At 47.1% G+C, this 17,573-nt stretch overlaps 1 protein-coding gene across 2 annotated transcripts in view; it reads left to right on the top strand.

Moving 5' to 3' along the window:
• Positions 1-17,573, top strand: part of IKBKB (inhibitor of nuclear factor kappa B kinase subunit beta) — a 61,423-nt gene that overhangs the window by 11,105 nt on the left and 32,745 nt on the right. For both annotated transcript variants that reach the window (XM_004775703.3, XM_013047423.2), the window contains exons 3-5: positions 3,888-3,982; positions 4,916-5,033; positions 7,836-7,905. In XM_004775703.3, the coding sequence (XP_004775760.1) occupies positions 3,888-3,982; positions 4,916-5,033; positions 7,836-7,905 (283 nt within the window). The remainder of the gene's footprint in view (positions 1-3,887; positions 3,983-4,915; positions 5,034-7,835; positions 7,906-17,573) is intronic.

Genomic DNA, 17,573 nt, shown 5'->3' with positions numbered 1-17,573 from the left:
TAAGATAAAATAAAGTAAAATGAAATGTATCCTTTAAAAAAAGTGGGAGAGGGAGGCAGGAGAGTCAGTGCCAAAGTAATGCAATGTGACAGGAGTTAGCTGGTCGTTGCTGACTTTGGGCATGGAGGGAGGGACCCTGAGCCAAAGAATGCAGGCAGCTTCTATAAGCTGGAAAGGTCAAGGAAATGTATTCTTCCCTAAAGTTTCCAGAAAAGACCATGGCCCTGGTGACGTCTTGATTTTAGCCCAGTGAGATCTGTACCAGACTTCTGACCTCCAGAACTGTAAGGACATAAATTTGGGTCTTAAGCCACTAAGTTTGTGGCAATTTGTTTTGTTTTGTTTTTTTAAGATTTTATGTATTTATTTGACAGAGAGAAATCACAAGTAGATGGAGAGGCAGGCAGAGAGAGAGAGGGAAGCAGGCTCCATGCTGAGCAGAGAGCCCGATGCGGGACTCGATCCCAAGACCCTGAGATCATGACCTGAGCTGAAGGCAGCGGCTTAACCCACTGAGCCACCCAGGCGCCCCAATTTGTGGCAATTTGTTAATATCAGGAGTAAAACAAAGCAAAAAACTAACACACTGTTCTGTATACTCAAGTTAAAATAGGTACAGATCTTAAATATCTTGATTTAAGCTCTGAGTCCTTCTGAGATAACAGACCAAGAGTTGCATTATCTTGTTCTAAACTGTTATTTACCAGACTGTCCATCAAAACCTTACCTGCTGAAGGGACTCCCTCAGCCCTGTGACCTTGTTTGACACTTGGCCCTTCAGTTTAGAACTGTGCAGTCGAGTCTCAGTTTCCATGTGATCCCACCTGACTGGAGACCAGCATGTCCAGTGGCATGTCAGTACCACTACTGATGAAGTTACCCTAGAATTGGGCAAAAATGTTTGAGTCTGAACACTCAGGGGAAGTGAAACTTGAAAGCAAATTTAAATCTGTTTGAGAACCGACAGGAATTGGGAAATTCATGATGTAGGGGGTATAACATTTTGTGAGATTAAACACCAGTCTGTACATCAGTGAAGAAACAGAATTTTCACATGTTCCCTAACTTGTGAAAAGTACTAGATGGATTTCTACTGAGTTCACTTGTTACAACTATACTGGTTGGTTCACTAGCAACAGGATTTATGAGTTTTGAAGAGGTCAGCTCTTCAGGGAGTGCCTCAGATCTGGGCCAAATATCGGGGTTCTGATAGCAGTGTGTGAACCGTCTGTCAGGACCCTATCAATGCCTGTTGCCACGGGCTGCACCAGGGAGAGTGTCGTTACAAAAGCGGGCATGTGGCTGCCGCATGGGTAGGCCTTGAAAGAAGCCATCCCCAAAGTCCCCATATCGTGGGATTCCATCTGTGAAACGTTCAGAACAGGCGAATCCATAAAGGTAGGGGTTGCCTTTGCTCAAGGGGATGGGGGAAGAGTGACTGCTCGCGGATGTGGGGTTTCCCGGGGGATGGTGGTGGTTGATGAACATGTTCTAAAATTGATGTGTGGCTTTGGTCGCGCTATGCCAACCATACCCCCGTACCCGTGCGCTGCGCACCATGAATGGATCAGTCGTGCGGTGCGTGAATTGTATTTCAGTAGCCCTGTTAAAAAAAAGAAAAAGTAGGCACATGAGGTAATTGCGTGACATGCAGCAGCAGTGTTGGGCTTTGGTAGAAGCTCCTTCTGCGAGGATCGTAGAGGTGTTGAACCTGTTCTCTGGCATCCGAGTTGGGAGAGGCAAAAGGTGGTTCCACCGTATTTCCAAAGCTTCTCTTTCACGCATATCGGATTAGGGATTGGTCTGTCAAGAAGAGAGTTAGTGGTTTTATTCGACAACTTGTGCTCATGGTTGGAGACTTCATTTTCCTTTTTCTTACTGGGTGGGTGTGTGTTCCTGCAGGGATCACGACCAGTCTGGTAAATGCATGCCCGCGTTGTAGTTCTGCTGCTGCGAGACTGTCGTGTGCACGCGGGGAGGGCTGCCACAGTTCTCTGTGTGTCTTTTCCAAGATTGTATTTATTCATTAGAGAGAGGGAGGGAGAGACAGATGCAAGCAGGGGGAGTGGCAGAGAGGGAGAGGGAAGAAAAGAATCTGGAGCCGACTACCCACTGAGCCCAGAGCCCTGAGATCATAACTTGAGAGGCAGCCCAAAGTCAGACCCTCAACCAACTGAGCCCCCTGGGTGCCCCTCGGCGTGTCTCATTCAAGTCCCATTCAGCACTGTATGAATTGCTCCAGTTAGAAGAATGAGGATTCTTTTGGGGATGCATTTTCCTAAAATGACAAAACTAAGAAAATGGTCTGTTACAGCTTCTAGGATATCCATCTTCAGTTGGGCAAGTAGTAGAATTTTGGTACTGTTCTGCCGTCTTTTCTTGTGGAAATATCCTGCAGGCGTGGTTCTCACCTAGTCATAGGGCTGTTGGGGAGGTCATTCGCCGCTGTACGGACCAGAATATACAGGATGCTGGTAAAGTCCGCTTGCTCACTGACGGCGGGCCCGGCTTCCAGGCCCCTGCCACCAGAGGCATGGCTAGGGCCACCCAGTATGCCTCAGCCATCCTGGAGGCCCCTTGGGGCCTGAGGAGGTAGCAGCAGTGCATGGTTGCCCCCTGTGGTGGGCTGAGCACCGGAGGCCAGAGCCACTGTCCCTGCTGCCTCTAGCACTGTAGCTATAGGGCTCGCCCCATTCAGTCTGTCCCCTGGGGCTCCTTGGTGCTGCCTAGAGGACCAAGAAAAGGGACGAGTTATCCTCAGGACCCAGGCAGTCAGTGAATTATTCAGAAATGTTTTACGGATTGCCTTCACTTCCATTCACAAAATCTCAGCTGAGGGCATCATGCTAGTTACTGGAGAAGTGCTTAATGTGCATGAAGATAAGCCTGTAATTTAACCAAGAAAAGAGAAAATAACCCTGTGACTCTACAGAACATAAGTCTTTGGTAGCTGTGTGTGTGAAGGAGTGGCCTGTTTGGAGAGCAGAGCCACAGCCCCTTGAAGTGGGCCCTGCAGCTCCTGCGCTCCCACGCAAGCAAGAGCGCAGACCCGAGAAGCAGGGGGCTGGACAGGCGGTCAGAACCAGCTGCAGTGTCCGATGGCTGGGGGCCTCTCAGGAGAGTGGCTGGAAAGCCAGGGTGAGCCAAGCTGCAGGGGATCTTAACGCCGGGGTTCTTGCGTGACCTGGGTCTGCTCTGCTCTCCGCAGTGTTACTGAACACCTGCTAAGGGCTGGACACTGCTGGCTGCTGAGCTTCAGGATAGCTCCGAAAGGGGGCTGTAGGCATTCTTATTTTACAGATGAAGAAACTGAGTCTGACCAAATGCTTTGCCCCAGGTCACAGAGCTAGTAAACGCTAAATTGAATCATCCTCCATGTTCCAGCTACCATGCTAGGTTTGCCTTCTCTCTGGAGAAACGAAACTCTTACATAAACTACGGAGGCAGTGTGGCAGTAACTGTTATGTTGAATCACAGGCAAGTGCCATTGATGGCAAGTGCCATCGGGTCAGAATGGTCAATACCGGCAGTGTCCTGTGGTTCTGTCTAGCAGCTGGGGCACAGAGAAGTGAGAGATCTCTTCGGCAGGAGTGGTGAGCAGAGGTTTCACGGAGGAGGTGGAAACCAAACAAGGCGTTGGTGTAGACTCTGGTTGGCTAGAAGGGAGAAAGTCCTGGAAGAGGTGGGGGTGTGGAGGCCAGCCTGAGAGGCTGGCAAGTGACTTGGGGACATCTATCAGAGGATACATATGTGGACCTTGGGATCGCAGAGGTCCCACAATCCATGCTTTAGGCCCTAAGGAGACAATTTCATATTCGACCCCTGGCTTTCTTGGTGGGCTTGGTCGTGAGTTCTGCTCATCCCCTCCCTGTGCTTGCTCTCTGCAGGAAACAGGTGAGCAGATTGCTATCAAGCAGTGCCGGCAGGAGCTCAGCCCCCGGAATCGAGAGCGGTGGTGCCTGGAGATCCAGATCATGAGAAGGTGAGGGCTCGTCACTGCAGGTGGACGAGGAGACTGCGGGGAGCTGAGGGGCCTTGGGACACTGCTGTGAAGTTGGAGGGAAGCCCTCTGAGCTTTGGGATCTGGAGCAACAGCCCCACCTGCTGTATCTGGAAAAGTCATAAACCTCAGTCCTGAGCTCAATCAGGGTAACAGATGACTTCTAGAGGAATGGCCCTTAGTGTCCAACTCTGGGCTTTCCCAAGGGCTTTTGGTCAGTTTTATTTCTTGTATTAAATAATTTTAAATGGCCATCACCGTGACTTTATCTTTGTCACAGCAGAGATGCTCTTTTTCCCTCCTGTATTTCTGGTTCCAAGGCTGTGTATGGCTCTCCCTGCTGTGAACCGGTGGCAGATACTTACTCCCCCAGTGGGGGACAGGGATGGTCTGTCAGGCCCTGGCTGGGCGCTGTACTCCCAGGTAGTGAGGGGTTTAGGTAAGCATTTAGCAACCTAGTCATTCTAAGGCCTCAAACAGGTGCTCCCTGCGTGAACTTCTTAAAAGGGAGACATCACCTTGTTTCCATACACGTGCACATGCACACACACACACCCCATCCCTGCTTAAGTGGCCTGAGGCTGGAAGTCCCTCTACTTTCTCTGCTTTTCAGAGCAGCTTTGAAGTTCAGTGAGGACTTGGTATGGGACACTCTTAAGAAAATTTAGTTGCACCTGAGGCCCTCACAGTCCTTGAGCTCACGGTGCTGAAAGTAGAGCTGGGTGAATGCTATTGGACCCAGGGCCGAGGTGACTAGTCCGTGCCTGACCTCCATCCTCCCACTTACCCCAGGGGGGCCCTCGGCTAGTCTGGGCCTTTGTTGTAAAGCTTTGCTGAGACACGGATGGAGCGGGGAGCAGGGAGCGGGTTTGAGCCAGAGCCTGGGTTTTTCCCTCACTGCTGTCTCCTTCCTAGGCTGAACCACCCCAATGTGGTGGCTGCCCGGGACGTCCCCGAGGGGATGCAGAGTTTGGCTCCCAATGACTTGCCCCTGCTGGCCATGGAGTACTGCCAGGGAGGAGATCTCCGCAAGGTGAGGCTTCCGCGGTGGCTGGGCGCAGGGTGGCTGGGTGCAGCCCGTCTGGGCAGGGAGCAGCAGGGATGACTTTTGCCCCCTTCCTTGTCAGGAAGCTCAGGCAGCCGTGGTGCCTCCGGCGGGCTTGCTTTTCCTTCCCAGATGCCCCTCTTCTGTGCTCAGGGTGGGGCGATGTGCGTGATATGAATCAAGGGACTGAATCAGGAGCTCTTACGGGAAAGTCAGGGAGGGGCTCGCTGAATGTATGTCCTGCACGGTGATTCCTGAAATGACAAGAAAAAGTCACCAGGTTTGGAGGATGGGGAAAGACTGGACCAGTTCCAAAACAAACTTTCTTTCCCTGAGCATGTTAGGGCCACCGCCGTCCTTCAGCGTACGCGTCACCGCTGTGCTTATGGGGAAGGTTCTGTCCCCCAGATGTGGCCGCACTACAGACAGGGTCACAGAGTGGAGCAGGAAGGGAGCTGGCTTAGTAAGCAGGGAACTGGGCTGCTGTTCCAGAGCCACCACTGACTCACCATCTGGGCGTTTGTCCCTCTAGCGCATTTACTTCTCCTTACCAGAGCACGTCCTGCAGGGTCGGTGCCTGCAGCCCTCCCTTGTCTCAGAGACGGTTGTGCCCGGCCCCCTCCCCAGCGTGGTCTCCAACGCGTTTATACAGCCTGCTTTTGTACTTGGCCTTGTTGGATTTTCCACATCCCTGTGATGCTGGTACCACGGGAAGGCTGTAGACCATGGCCCAGGCTGGTGAGGCAAGTTACCAGGCTTGGTGCAGCTGCAGTGTGGAAGAGCTTGGGTCACAGCCCATGGGATGCCAACTGCAGGCCCCTCTCCACCCAGGACGCTGAAGAATGCCACATAGGAGGAAGCAAAATAAAAGTTGTCTCTGGACAGCGAAGTTGTTTTTGTGTTGAAAACGAGGTTGCTCTTAGTGCACATCTCCTGAACTCTTCACTTTAGAAGAAGGGTCACAGTATTAAGGGGGGTTTGGTGGGGGGGGGTGGGAGGCAGGATACCCAGGCACTTTTTCTGTCTTGACATGGCAGTTTCTTGGACCTAGCTTCGTGTGCTGTTTCCATGACTATTCTGGCACCTTCCGCTTTCTTTTTGTAGAGGAAACTTTCCACAAGGGTTCTTCTGCCTGAGTGGTTTTCTCCTGCCACGGGAGCTAGGCAGGTCGCGGGAGTGGCACAGCAGGATGTGAACAGTCATTGGCGTGACCTACAAGCCGGGGACTGATAACGGATGAGAAATGGGGAAGTTGATAATGCTTCACTTTTCCTCTTTATTTTCCTAACCTTTGACAACCATCCGATTACTGAATGCAGTTCTTTCTTTATTTTTTTAAAGATTTTATTTATTTATTTGAGAGAGAGACAGAGAGAGCATGAGAGGTGATAAGGTCAGAGGGAGAAGCAGACTCCCCATGGAGCTGGGAGCCTGATGCGGTACTCGATCCCTGGACTCCGGGACAGTGACCTGAGCCAAAGGCAGTTGCTTAATCAACTGAGCCACCCAGGCGCCCTGAATGCGGTTCTTTAAAATGGGAGAGAGAGTCATGTTGTTGCAGTGGAACCGGTGGTTCTTGGAGGGCAGCATGGGAGTTGGTGGGATGTGACCTGATTACGGAGGGCTCAGAAGCCCAGCAGAGAACTTGAGACTTGATCTTGCAGGCAGCAAAGAGCCAGTCAGCCAGGGAAGAAGGTGACGCACGCTGTAGCATGACTGACCCGCCACGGGGCACAGGATGACCTGGGGGAGACAGGAAGCCCTTGCGCCCTGAGGGGCCTCTGTCCGTGGGGCCCCCCATGATGGGGGGTAGGGTGGGTAGTGCAGGAAAGGCACCGCTGCCCACAGTGCCTGGGACCTGTATTCTCCAAATGAGGGAGCCTGTCTTTCCCTCCTCTCAAGAGTTCAAAGCCTCCTCCCCTAGGCACCAAGAGACCAGCTAGGCCAGCGCTTGAGCAAAGGTAGAAGCCAAAACCGATGAAAAGAGTGAAGTCTGTATGCCCAGCTCACGAAACGGGCTCTTCAGTGTTCTTGAATATAAATGTTCCTTACTGACTATAACCCTCAGCTGGGAAGTTATCTTCTCCATGGTTTTCATTTGAGGCCAGCCGCCAGCCGCGGACTGAGCCAGGGCTGGGAGGGCAGAGAGGGCGAGTGTTTGAGCTCAGGCCTCAGCTGCATATCCCACGGCCGCGCTGGAGTGGCTGTGTGAGCAGGCCTTACTGAAGCCCTCCGGTCTCCGGCTCCTCACCTTTGAGGTGCAGATGCCGACCTCCCTTGGTGGCAGTGGGAGCTCAGCCTCTATGTAGGTAGAGCTTCACTGAGCTAAACTGTGCAGAGGTTTGCTGGGTCCCAAGCACGTGGTAAGCGCTCATTAACTACTCCCCCATCATCGTCCCACTGGCCATGCTGGGGGAGTGGTCAGAGTGTGGAGTTTACTGAGTGCCTTCCACCCAGCCCTCTGTGGGACTCTCAGGAGCAGCATTCCTCTGGCCTGCCTCCCTCAGAACGGGCAGCTCAGGTAAGCCTGAAAAGCCCTCCTTTTAGAATGACTCAGACACCTCACCTGTGAGTGCCTTAGCACTTCTGGGAGTTCTCACTTCTGCTTCCTCCTCCTCCACCTTGGGCCAATTCCTGCCAGTCCTGCTGTTAAGGCCACCTGTTAACCCAGGTCCCCAGATCCGGGGCCTGGGGTGAGCCCCCAGATGACTTCAGCTGGGAAAACACACTGTGGGCTTGTTGGTGGTCAGGGACCGCTCACTCTGATGCTTCTTTTCACCTTCTTGACAGTACCTGAACCAGTTTGAGAACTGCTGTGGCCTGCGGGAAGGACCCATCCTCACCTTGCTGAGTGACATTGGTAAATCCCAGCCCTGGAGGTCGGGCTGTGCCTTCTGGGGAGAGTGTGTGGTGTGCCTATGAGTCCTGGTGGAGCACAGAGGGGAGCTATTTTGGTCCTCTGTTCCTTACAGAGGGTGGGGTGGAGGGGGCGCAGAGGGAGTGGGCAGGTCAACAGGGGACTAGTCAGGCAGGTGCTGAACTCAAATAGATTTCCCTTCCTTCCGGACTAAGTCATGAAGTGAATTATGGTATATATAGAATAACAGATTTCCTTCCCATGAAAAAGCTCCACTCCCTATTTTCCTGGAATGGCCAGCAATGGAATAGGTTGTCATCTGAATGAATTTCGTCCTTTGGCGACTTATTTTTCCACTTCCACATTGGCAGTTCTTTTTCCAATTATAGGCATAGGAAAAATTGCTCCCGTTTAATCCTTGGTGCCGTTATGTCCTCAGACAAGGGTGTCTGCCTCTGTCTCTGAGAACATTGGGGAAAAGAATGATCTCAGGTCACAGAACTCAGATGCAGTCTTCTGGACCCTGGTGCGTGCTCTGAGGGAGCACGGAGGGCGATCTCCGCTGGTCAGCACATGGCCGGCCCCAGCCGAGAGACAGACGATCAGACATGAGAGAGGGCCTGACCAAGCCTCCTTTTTTTTTTTTTTTTTTTATCTCCAGGGTTGTTGGTACAAGTTGATAGTTTAAGATTTAAAGTTTAAAGTTATCCAGAGCTTACCACTGTTTGCCCCTAGACGTGGGAACTGGTACAATTTTCATCACTCTCCATTGCAGTCTCTTTGAAGCTGCATGCTTTTTTTCTTTTCGTTGGTTCAAACCTTTTTTTTTTTTTTTTTTTTTTGGAAAATGTCAAGTGTGCAGAAAAGTTGAAAGAGTAATACAGTGAAACCCACAATGGGATTCACCAGTCATTACTGTTTTGCCACATTTGTAAATCTGTTTTCCAACTCTTGTCCTGGAAGGGTGGGTGGGTCTCCAGTCTCTCAAACACTTTGCCTCGTTAGTGTGGGTCCGCCTCCCCCTTACCCTGTGCCACCTTTCACAGAGGGTGGGCAAGAAGGAAATGAAGGTAGAGAGAGCAATGACATCAATTAGGATCCAAACAATCTTGACATAGAAAATTCCATCTCCCTCTGTTTCCCATGTTTTTGTCCTCTGGATGGAGCACACTGTGCGGACAAGTTGACATTGCACTGATTCTATCTGACTTGAATGGCGTCCATCACTAGCCAGGCTGATTCCTGCATGAGTTGGCCTGGGTGGGTCTATGGAAGGGCCCTCTTTGTCTGCCTAGTGGGTCTAGTCCATAGGTTAAGAATCCTACCTGTTCTTCTGAAGCTTTGCCACATAGCTCGCTAAGCCATTTTGCTTAGACAGTACTCGTCTTGTTACCCCAGTGGCCGGATTACTCATTTATTCTCTGTTGAGTTCCATTAATGGCAGATTCGTAGGTTGGGGAATATTCTTTTGCTCTTCATGGGAAACTTTATTTATTTTTTAAATTTCTCTCTGGTTAGAGCTTTGAGTCATTTTTTAGAATGTTCTCCCAAATATTTTTCTTTCACTGATGAGATTATTTGTGCATTCAGCAAATAGTTAAGAACGTCTCAACTTTATTGGCTGGAGTACCCAGACCTTTCTACTTCCTCTTACAACTTTTACTTCCTCAAGTGATTCTCTAGTGATATTAATAGAGCTTCTACTGGTTGCGTCTTCTTTGCTCTGGGCACATTTTGTATCCAGTTACCACTGCCTGGTGTGCCAGCTTTCATATCATGCACTGAAGTTGTAGGTGTGTGTCTAAGTCGTACGTAGGTCAGAATAATGAATGCTGGTAAACTCCCGAGTGCAAATGTAGTTCCGCTTTCCCGTAGGTAAATAAACATTCGAATTCTTGAGGTCACTGAGTCCCTATCTTTCCTCTTCGTGACTCTGAATTGGACACAATGCGGCCTTGAAGTACAGATACACTAGAATTAAATTCTTGAAGGCAGAGACTCGAGTCCTTACTGGATCTCCATCATCTGCAATAGTGGCATCTTATGTAGCGGATTCTCTGTAAATATCTGTCAAGTGAATGGTGCAAATCCCAAAGGAAATTAAAGTAAGTAGGGACCTATTTTTTTTTAAAATGGCCACAGTATAATTAACAGTCCCAGGTGAAATACTCACTCCTCCACTTACTGGCATTGTGACTTAAGGCACATTACCTAGTTTTTAAGAACATCTTGGAATATTCTATATTAGCTGTAGAATGAGCTTGGCACTCACCTCATTAGAATTGTTACGAGGATCAAATGAGGTGAGTCCAAAAGCGGCCAGCATGGTATTTTCTGCTCTGAGCATTACGTGCGGTCAGCAAGTTTGTTCCATTCTCATTTCCTTTCCCCTTGCTATTAATTTGGATTAATAGCATCCCTTTTGAAAAACCTCAGTCACCCTGATTTGGGATCTGGTAAGCCAGGCTGCTGGTTGCCTTGTCGAAACTTCCCTTCCTGGAAATGGTTACCCGTCAGACCTGTTCCTGTGTCAGTCACTTTTCGGGGGGCGGCCACATCCCCTGGTATTGTGGTTGCGGTGGAGGTGGTTGATAAGCCTGTATTTTACTTTCATTCCCATTTCTGACTTGAGTACAAGATTTATCAAATTTCTTTGTTTTGTAAGGATCTCACCACTCAGAGTTCAAAAGCTTTTCTTGGAGCTCATCTAACATAACTCTTTTGTATTTGGAAACATTTCCTGAGCATATTTTGTTCCAGTTTGTTCCAAGTGCTGGCCTCACGTTTCCGTTGTTGGAGCTGCCACTGCTGTTCTCTCCTGGGTCCACTTTAGATAAGCGGCTGAGCCGCACCCTTGACCCTGGGTCCAGAGTCCATCACCTTCTCCTCTGCCCTAAACCTGTTTTAACGTAGCCTTTTCTGTGCCACTAACCTTACAGAGATGCCCACTGAGAACAGCATCAAGATAATGGGCAGAAAAAATTTTTCCAATGAACTTTACATTGGCTAAGAAGATACTACAGGAGAAAATGAGCCATTGCTTGGTGAGCGTGTGCCAGGACAGACCCATTAGACAAATAACTTTTTTTTTTAAGATTTTATTTATTTATTTGAGAGAGCAAGCAAGCACGAGCAGGGTGGGGGAAGGGCAGAAGGAGAGGGAGAAGCAGACTTCCCACTGAGCAGGACACCCGATGCTTAACCAACTGAATCACCCAGCTGCCCCTAAACAAATTCTCTTAACGCTGGTAAGAGATCTGGAGACAGGTCAGAAGCAGCCGGAAATGATCTGGATTTCCACATAACCCTAAAATAGCTCAACGAAGTTACATCTAAGTGGACTCTATTTAAATGGTTTTGCTCATTATCCTTTGGAAAATGTTGGAGTGTGTGTCCTTCTGCTGGCAGAGGCACAAACTCCTGAGCACTCGAGGTTGAGGGACAGATGGATACACTCACTCTCTAATGGGGACCTGCCTGGGCCATTAGTCACGTGGGCGGCCCTGTTGTGTGATCTCATCACCTTACTGGGTCTTAAGTCTGAGTTCATTTTCCTTGATCCTCCAGATGGCCAGTTCACTGTGGGGACTGACCATCTTGTCCTCTGAACCTTCAGGAATCCCGCTCCCCATCTCCTCTGTGCTGTATTCTCAGGGACCATCCTGGTCCCTATTGGAGCTGCTCCTTGCAGCAGCAGTACATCAACATTAAAAAGCAGAGAGGGGTTCAAAGAGAACACAGGGCTCTAGAAAAGAGAACTTCACACTATGAATCAGAGAAGTGACCTCTCTATTTCTTATTTCTCTCTAACTGTGGATTTTATGACATAAGAGGATTACCTGATTTCAGAAATTCCGATCATTGGTATATAAAGTATGTTGGAAAGCATAAATGAGCTTTACAATAATAAAAAAGAAGACAACTGGCTTTCAGTCCTGGCTTCTCCATGTTCCCAGCTCTGTCACCCCGGTCAAGGACCTTTTGGTCTCTCTCTCTCTCTCTTTTTTTTTTTAAGATTTTATTTATTTATTTGATAGAGATCACAAGTAGGCAGAGAGGCAGGCAGAGAGAGAGGGAGCCTGCTTCCTCCCTGTGGAGCAGAGAGCCCAATGTGGGGCTCAATCCCAGGACCTTGGGATCATGACCTGAGCTGAAGGCAGAGGCTTTAACCCACTGAGCCACCCAGGCACCCCACCTTTTGTTCTCTTTATCTCTTTGTTTCTTCTCTGTGAAAAACTCTGGTAACTTTCTGGGCCTACGTGTCCTCAACTTTAAAATGAGTAGTTTGAGCTAAGTGGTCTCTAAGGTCCCTTCTAACTAAATATTCCATTTTTATTATTCAGGAGGCTGGTTTTCAGAATGGGCGCCCCAGGATGTCTTTGGGGCGTTTTTGACACCCTCTCCGCTGTCCCAGCCTGACTGCGTGCCCGATGTCTCTCACCTCTCCCTTAGATGCGTCCTCTTCCCCCAGTTTTGCCCAGATGCTTTCTGATCACTCCTGCTCCGTCCCCTTTGTCCTTCTCTGCACCGGACTGGCTGCCCACTGCTCTCCAGTATTCTTTTGCCAGGCTGTTCTCACGACATCTTTATCAACCGTATTCCCTCCAAAGTCTGTGCATTCAACCCTGAGCTCTAGCCTCAACTCCATACCCGTGTCTATATACTTCTCCCTAAGTCATTACCAAATGGAAGTCCTAGACGTCTTTCTGAAGCCAGATCCCTTACCAGCATCCCTTTCTTGTGTCACCAGCCCGTCTTGCTATCGGCAACCCAGACACAAATCTCATCTCTTGTAACCTGCCCTCTTCCTGCTCTGTACCCTTCCGATCAAAGGCTCCAGACCCTTTCAGCCCTCCTTCGTGTCACATATCCCATTTTTTCTCTCTGTTCCTGCCGCCCACACAACTTCAGTGTCAGAGCACATCACTGTCCTAACCCCTCGCCTGGCCTCCTTAGCCCCTTCTTACTCACCCATTTCATGCTTTGGAAGAGGACACTTTTGTCGTCATCGTTCAAGGCCATACCTCTTCAACTCACACTGCTCTCAATCCCCTGCATCTGTATGGCTTTCAGAAGCCCCTGATCCTCAGTCATCCTGCTACCATGCACTCATGGCCACTCCCTTTAGAACGCTGCTCCTGCACCTCCCCGATGACCCTCAGCTTCCTGGCTTCCAGGACACAGCTCTAGACCTGCCCTGACCTGTCACTCACAGTGCTTCTCCTTCTCCTGGCTTGCCTCAACCCTGCTGCCTCCCGCACTGACTTGGTACTTGGTCTCTCTGCTCTTGCCCTGGGATCTCAGCCCATGCTTGACAGTGGAGACTGACTTCTGGTGGGGGAGCCTCTGGCCAGACTCTGCAGTGAGTGAAGAAAATGCCTTGGCTTCCGTGACCCATTTTCCACGATACCTAGGAAGTACAAGCTACCTTATCAGTACTTGCTGAAAGAACGAGAATGGTTGTGCCCTTTTCTCCAGCACCCGTGTGACTGTTTTGTTACCTTGCTGATTAGTCCTAGGGGCTCTTAGCCAAGAAACCCTCAGCTGGGTGAAATCTTTGTCCACATGTTCACACTTGGCCTTCTAGTATGTTTTGTTTGGAAAGGCCAGTGACAGCAGAGTGACTGATACATAGTAGTATTAAATGTAAAAAAACAAAATTCAGCTGAATCGATTTTAAAGATCTTATTGGCTTTATTCAGTGATTCATGAATTGGGCAGCATCTGACCTAGCAAACAGAAAGGAGCCCTGAAGAGTTGTACGAAATGAAAGACTTTGATAGGCAGAAGGGGGCAGGACAGGGAAGTCACTAGCAAAGAATGGATTGTTTCAGGTAAGGTCACCTTTCTTTGGAGGATGGCAGGGGTCCCGTCAGGCAGATTACCCCATTAGTGCTGACCCAGTAATTCCAGACTATGATTACATTCTTGGGAGAGGCTGAATCTATGGTTAGGTTAGGTATTAAGTCTCGGTTTGGTGATGTGGGCCTAGCACAAGTGACTCCATTTGGGTCCTGTTGTCTCTTTTTTAACAATTCCTCCCTTTTGGTTAGACTTTCAGCTTAACCTAGAGATGTGAACAAATTCTAAGACATCAGCGCCTCTCCCAGCTATTGCTCTCAAGTTCTTACAGTTTTCTTGCCGAATCTCTGTGGTATTCACAGATCATGACTTCAGGTTCTCATTTTTTTCAATCAGTAGCTCTCCTCGTTCTTTTTTTGACATTCCAGTCTTAGGCAGATCTTTGGTGGTTGGTGGCTATGAACATGCATTTAAAACTTTTTGAGGAAATACAGTGCACCAGGGAGATTACAATGATTATTATACACAGTGTGATTTCTAATGTCTAGAGTGGACTTCAAGCCATGGTCCCCAAGACCCGTACCAAATCAAAATCGAAGACCGTGTTGAGTCCCTTTGTTAAGCCAGGTGGCTTAGTTCAGTGATTTTATGTAGCTGCCCCTGGGTCTGGATGCCATCTGGGTGGTGAGGAGGACCTGGAGTCTCTTCCAAGGGATTCAAGGGCAGTCTTTGTCTTTTTGATTCCAAATCAAAAGGCTGGAAGAAAAATTAGAAATGTTAGTTTGGAGGGCACCTGGGTAGCTCAGTGTGTTAAGCCTCTGCCTTCAGCTCAGGTCACGATCTCAGGGTCCTGGGATCGAGGCCTGCATTGGGCTTTCCACTTGGTGGGGAGCCTGCTTCTCCCTCTCTCTGTCTGCCTACTTGTGATCTCTCTCTGTCAAATAAATAAGTAAAATCTTAAAAAAAAAAAATGTTAGTTGGGAGAGTCATTGCTAGATACTGGAAGAAATTCAGGATCCAGTTCAGTTTACAGGTATATAACAGAAGCTCAAAGAAAATTAACAGGATTAGAATCTAATATCTACAAAAGTGCAGACCATTTTTCTTTACAGTTACCCCCATTTTTAATTAAAAATAATTACCACAAAAACTAATTTGTTTTCATTAAAATTGGCCTGATTACTTAGATAAATGCAACAAGAATAGTGATTGGTCATATAAGCTCCGTTTAAGACTGCTTTGTGGAAGGAACTTTTCATAAAGAATCAGATTGAACTCCTAATAGCCTCTGAGGCCAGGAAGCCATTCCAAGGACTTACCATCAGAATTTACCAGCAGTACCAATAATTTGGGTGAATTTCTCTCTTCGTAAGGTTCCCCCAAATAACCTGAGATTTCTGGGCCTGCTAGGAACTGACCTTTCTTACTCATCTGGTAAGGCTGCTAGGAATCTTTTATAAGCAAGATACCAAGTGTTTTTTCCCAGCAGTTCCTTAAACTGTCTGTCATATCTGAGTCTATATATATCGCTCTTAAATATGACATTTCAGTCAAGTCCTCGGTAATATAGCCCGTGTTTTTAATTTTGTTCTGTTACAAGGAGAACAAGTCTTACTGAATTTACACAAATACCTAACTATTACCATGAAAAGAATGCTCGAGAGCTTCTGAATTCTGGAGGGAATAGGTAGGGAGAAAAAGGAAATGTTTCATTCATACTTTTGTTGCAAAGGTATGCTTTATCAGACTGCCGTAAGTCAGAGGTAGCTTAAAAAATTTGGAAAAACAGAACATTGAGAGGAACCAGCAGTGTCTCAAACAAAAAGCCGTAATCCTCCTCCAGTCATCCAGTCATTTAATTAACATCTGTTCTGCCTGAATCCGGTTCTGGTGTTCTGGAAATTCTTACCGAGGACAGTTGTATGATCTTAAAGTGATCAGAAACCTGTACTTGCCGAAGTTCTTCCCAAAGTACAAACCTGTTCTCTCTGAAGATGGAGCACTTGAGCAGAAACTCTTTCTTTTTTCTTTTTTAAAGATTTTATTTATTTATTTGAGAGAGAGAGAGTGAGAGCATGAGGGGGAGAAGGTCAGAGGGAGAAGTAGACTACCCGCGGAGCTGGGAGCCCAGTGTAGGACTCGATTCCGGGACTCCTGGATCATGACCTGACTGTAGGCAGGCGCTTAACCAGCTGAGCCACCCAGGTGCCCGAAACACATCAGAAGAGCATCAGAGTAGAACAGTAACTCTCTGCAAGTGACAAAGACTTAAAAATGTGCATTACTGAAGATCTGATGAGAGTTCATTTGATAAAGAAATTTAGTAATTTCTGTGATAAACAACATTTTAGGATAGTAACTAGAATTATTACTGATAATTTTCTAGAACATGCAGATTTCCAGGCATTTCATACAGTTTCTGGAACACTTGCATACCTACACAAGTACAGAATAAAGCAAGCTTAGGATTTTCCCCGTTTGACAATGCTTTCCATGTAATTTAACATAGCAAATAAGCCCAGTTAGTTTTCCTTACCCCTTTGTATGGAGAGAATAAATTTTTTGAGATGTTCCAGGAGCCCTCTGCTAAATACCAGGTAGTTCAAGGTCATAAAGACTTCATTTAGACCAATAGTCCAAGAAAACTTTGTCCTTTTAACAGAGAGAAAACCAAATTCTAATTTTGTACCAGCTTATTTTTTATCTTAAAACTGCTTTTTTGTTCAAATAAATTCATTTTAATCTTAGCCAACTTGACCACGCATAAAATTCCTTTCCCAAGATTTCCTTTTTTACAAACCTTCTACATCTTTTTTACATTCAGATTTTGTCCTGTGTTTTTCCTCTTTTGCATTCTGAAATAAGTAGCCTCACTTTAGGAGAAAATGTCTTCTCCCTCAATAAAAATGTCTCTCCATTCCTCAAACCTTTTCTTACCAAAAACCATACCCTGCTTTCCTTGCGTATAGAGATGTTTCTCTTATTATTTCCAGTAGCTTTGATTACATATTATTTAGAATTTTTAACCCTTAGAAACTTTAGTTTCTAGTGAAAACTAACACGTAAGCAGTTGTGATCTGCCTGTTACACCAGTATTCATTACGTTGGCAAATGTATGAATATATTTAATAATTTTTAGAAGCATACACTTTTGTTTCATGACCCAGGGAAACTTCATGAGACATTAGACAAAGTCAGTCTTCATTCTCTCATTTTTCCTGTTGACGATATAATATAGCTATCATATGTTTGTATCATATTATCGTGTAGATAATATCAGGTTATTTTAATTGTAAACCTATGTAGACTAAATGTATGTCGGCATTATATTTAATTCTGACAACACTGAAGACATGTCTATTTTAATTGAGTCAACAAACTTAAATTAACTTTAATTCCGAATATTTTCTCAGAACATGTGAACCTGAAAGGCATTGGGGTTAATTTCTATTTTATTTCTGAGAATTTTAGGAATATTTGATATAAATGCCTGTTTGTTTTTAAGCCGATTAAATAGAGCCCTTTTGCATATGAATTGTGGCAGTACCATTCAGAGGAAGAATGTACCATATATCTATGACACACATATGTATAGGCCCCCGTAAACATACAGGCATATGCCAACAGAGCCCTTATAGCTTTCACTTTAAAATTCTAGCAATAAGATGGGTATGGGAATGCGAAACTCACTAGTTTATAAAAGAGCATTTGGATCCAAATCAGGTTTCTGGCAGATAAAATAAGGTTATCTGCTTAGATGTCTAAAGCTTTTTCTACCAATATTTGTGGGGATACACTGAAGATTTATAGTTGTCCTTAAAAGTAAATGTATGGAAACTGCCGACCAGATTTGGAACAAGGGAGCCTCT

The sequence above is a fragment of the Mustela putorius genome, unplaced genomic scaffold (genome assembly GCF_011764305.1).
Source record: "Mustela putorius furo isolate JIRA1106 unplaced genomic scaffold, ASM1176430v1.1 tig00003976_pilon_pilon_pilon, whole genome shotgun sequence".
NCBI classification, from domain to species: domain Eukaryota; kingdom Metazoa; phylum Chordata; class Mammalia; order Carnivora; family Mustelidae; genus Mustela; species Mustela putorius.
This window is presented reverse-complemented; position numbering and strand designations above follow the sequence as displayed.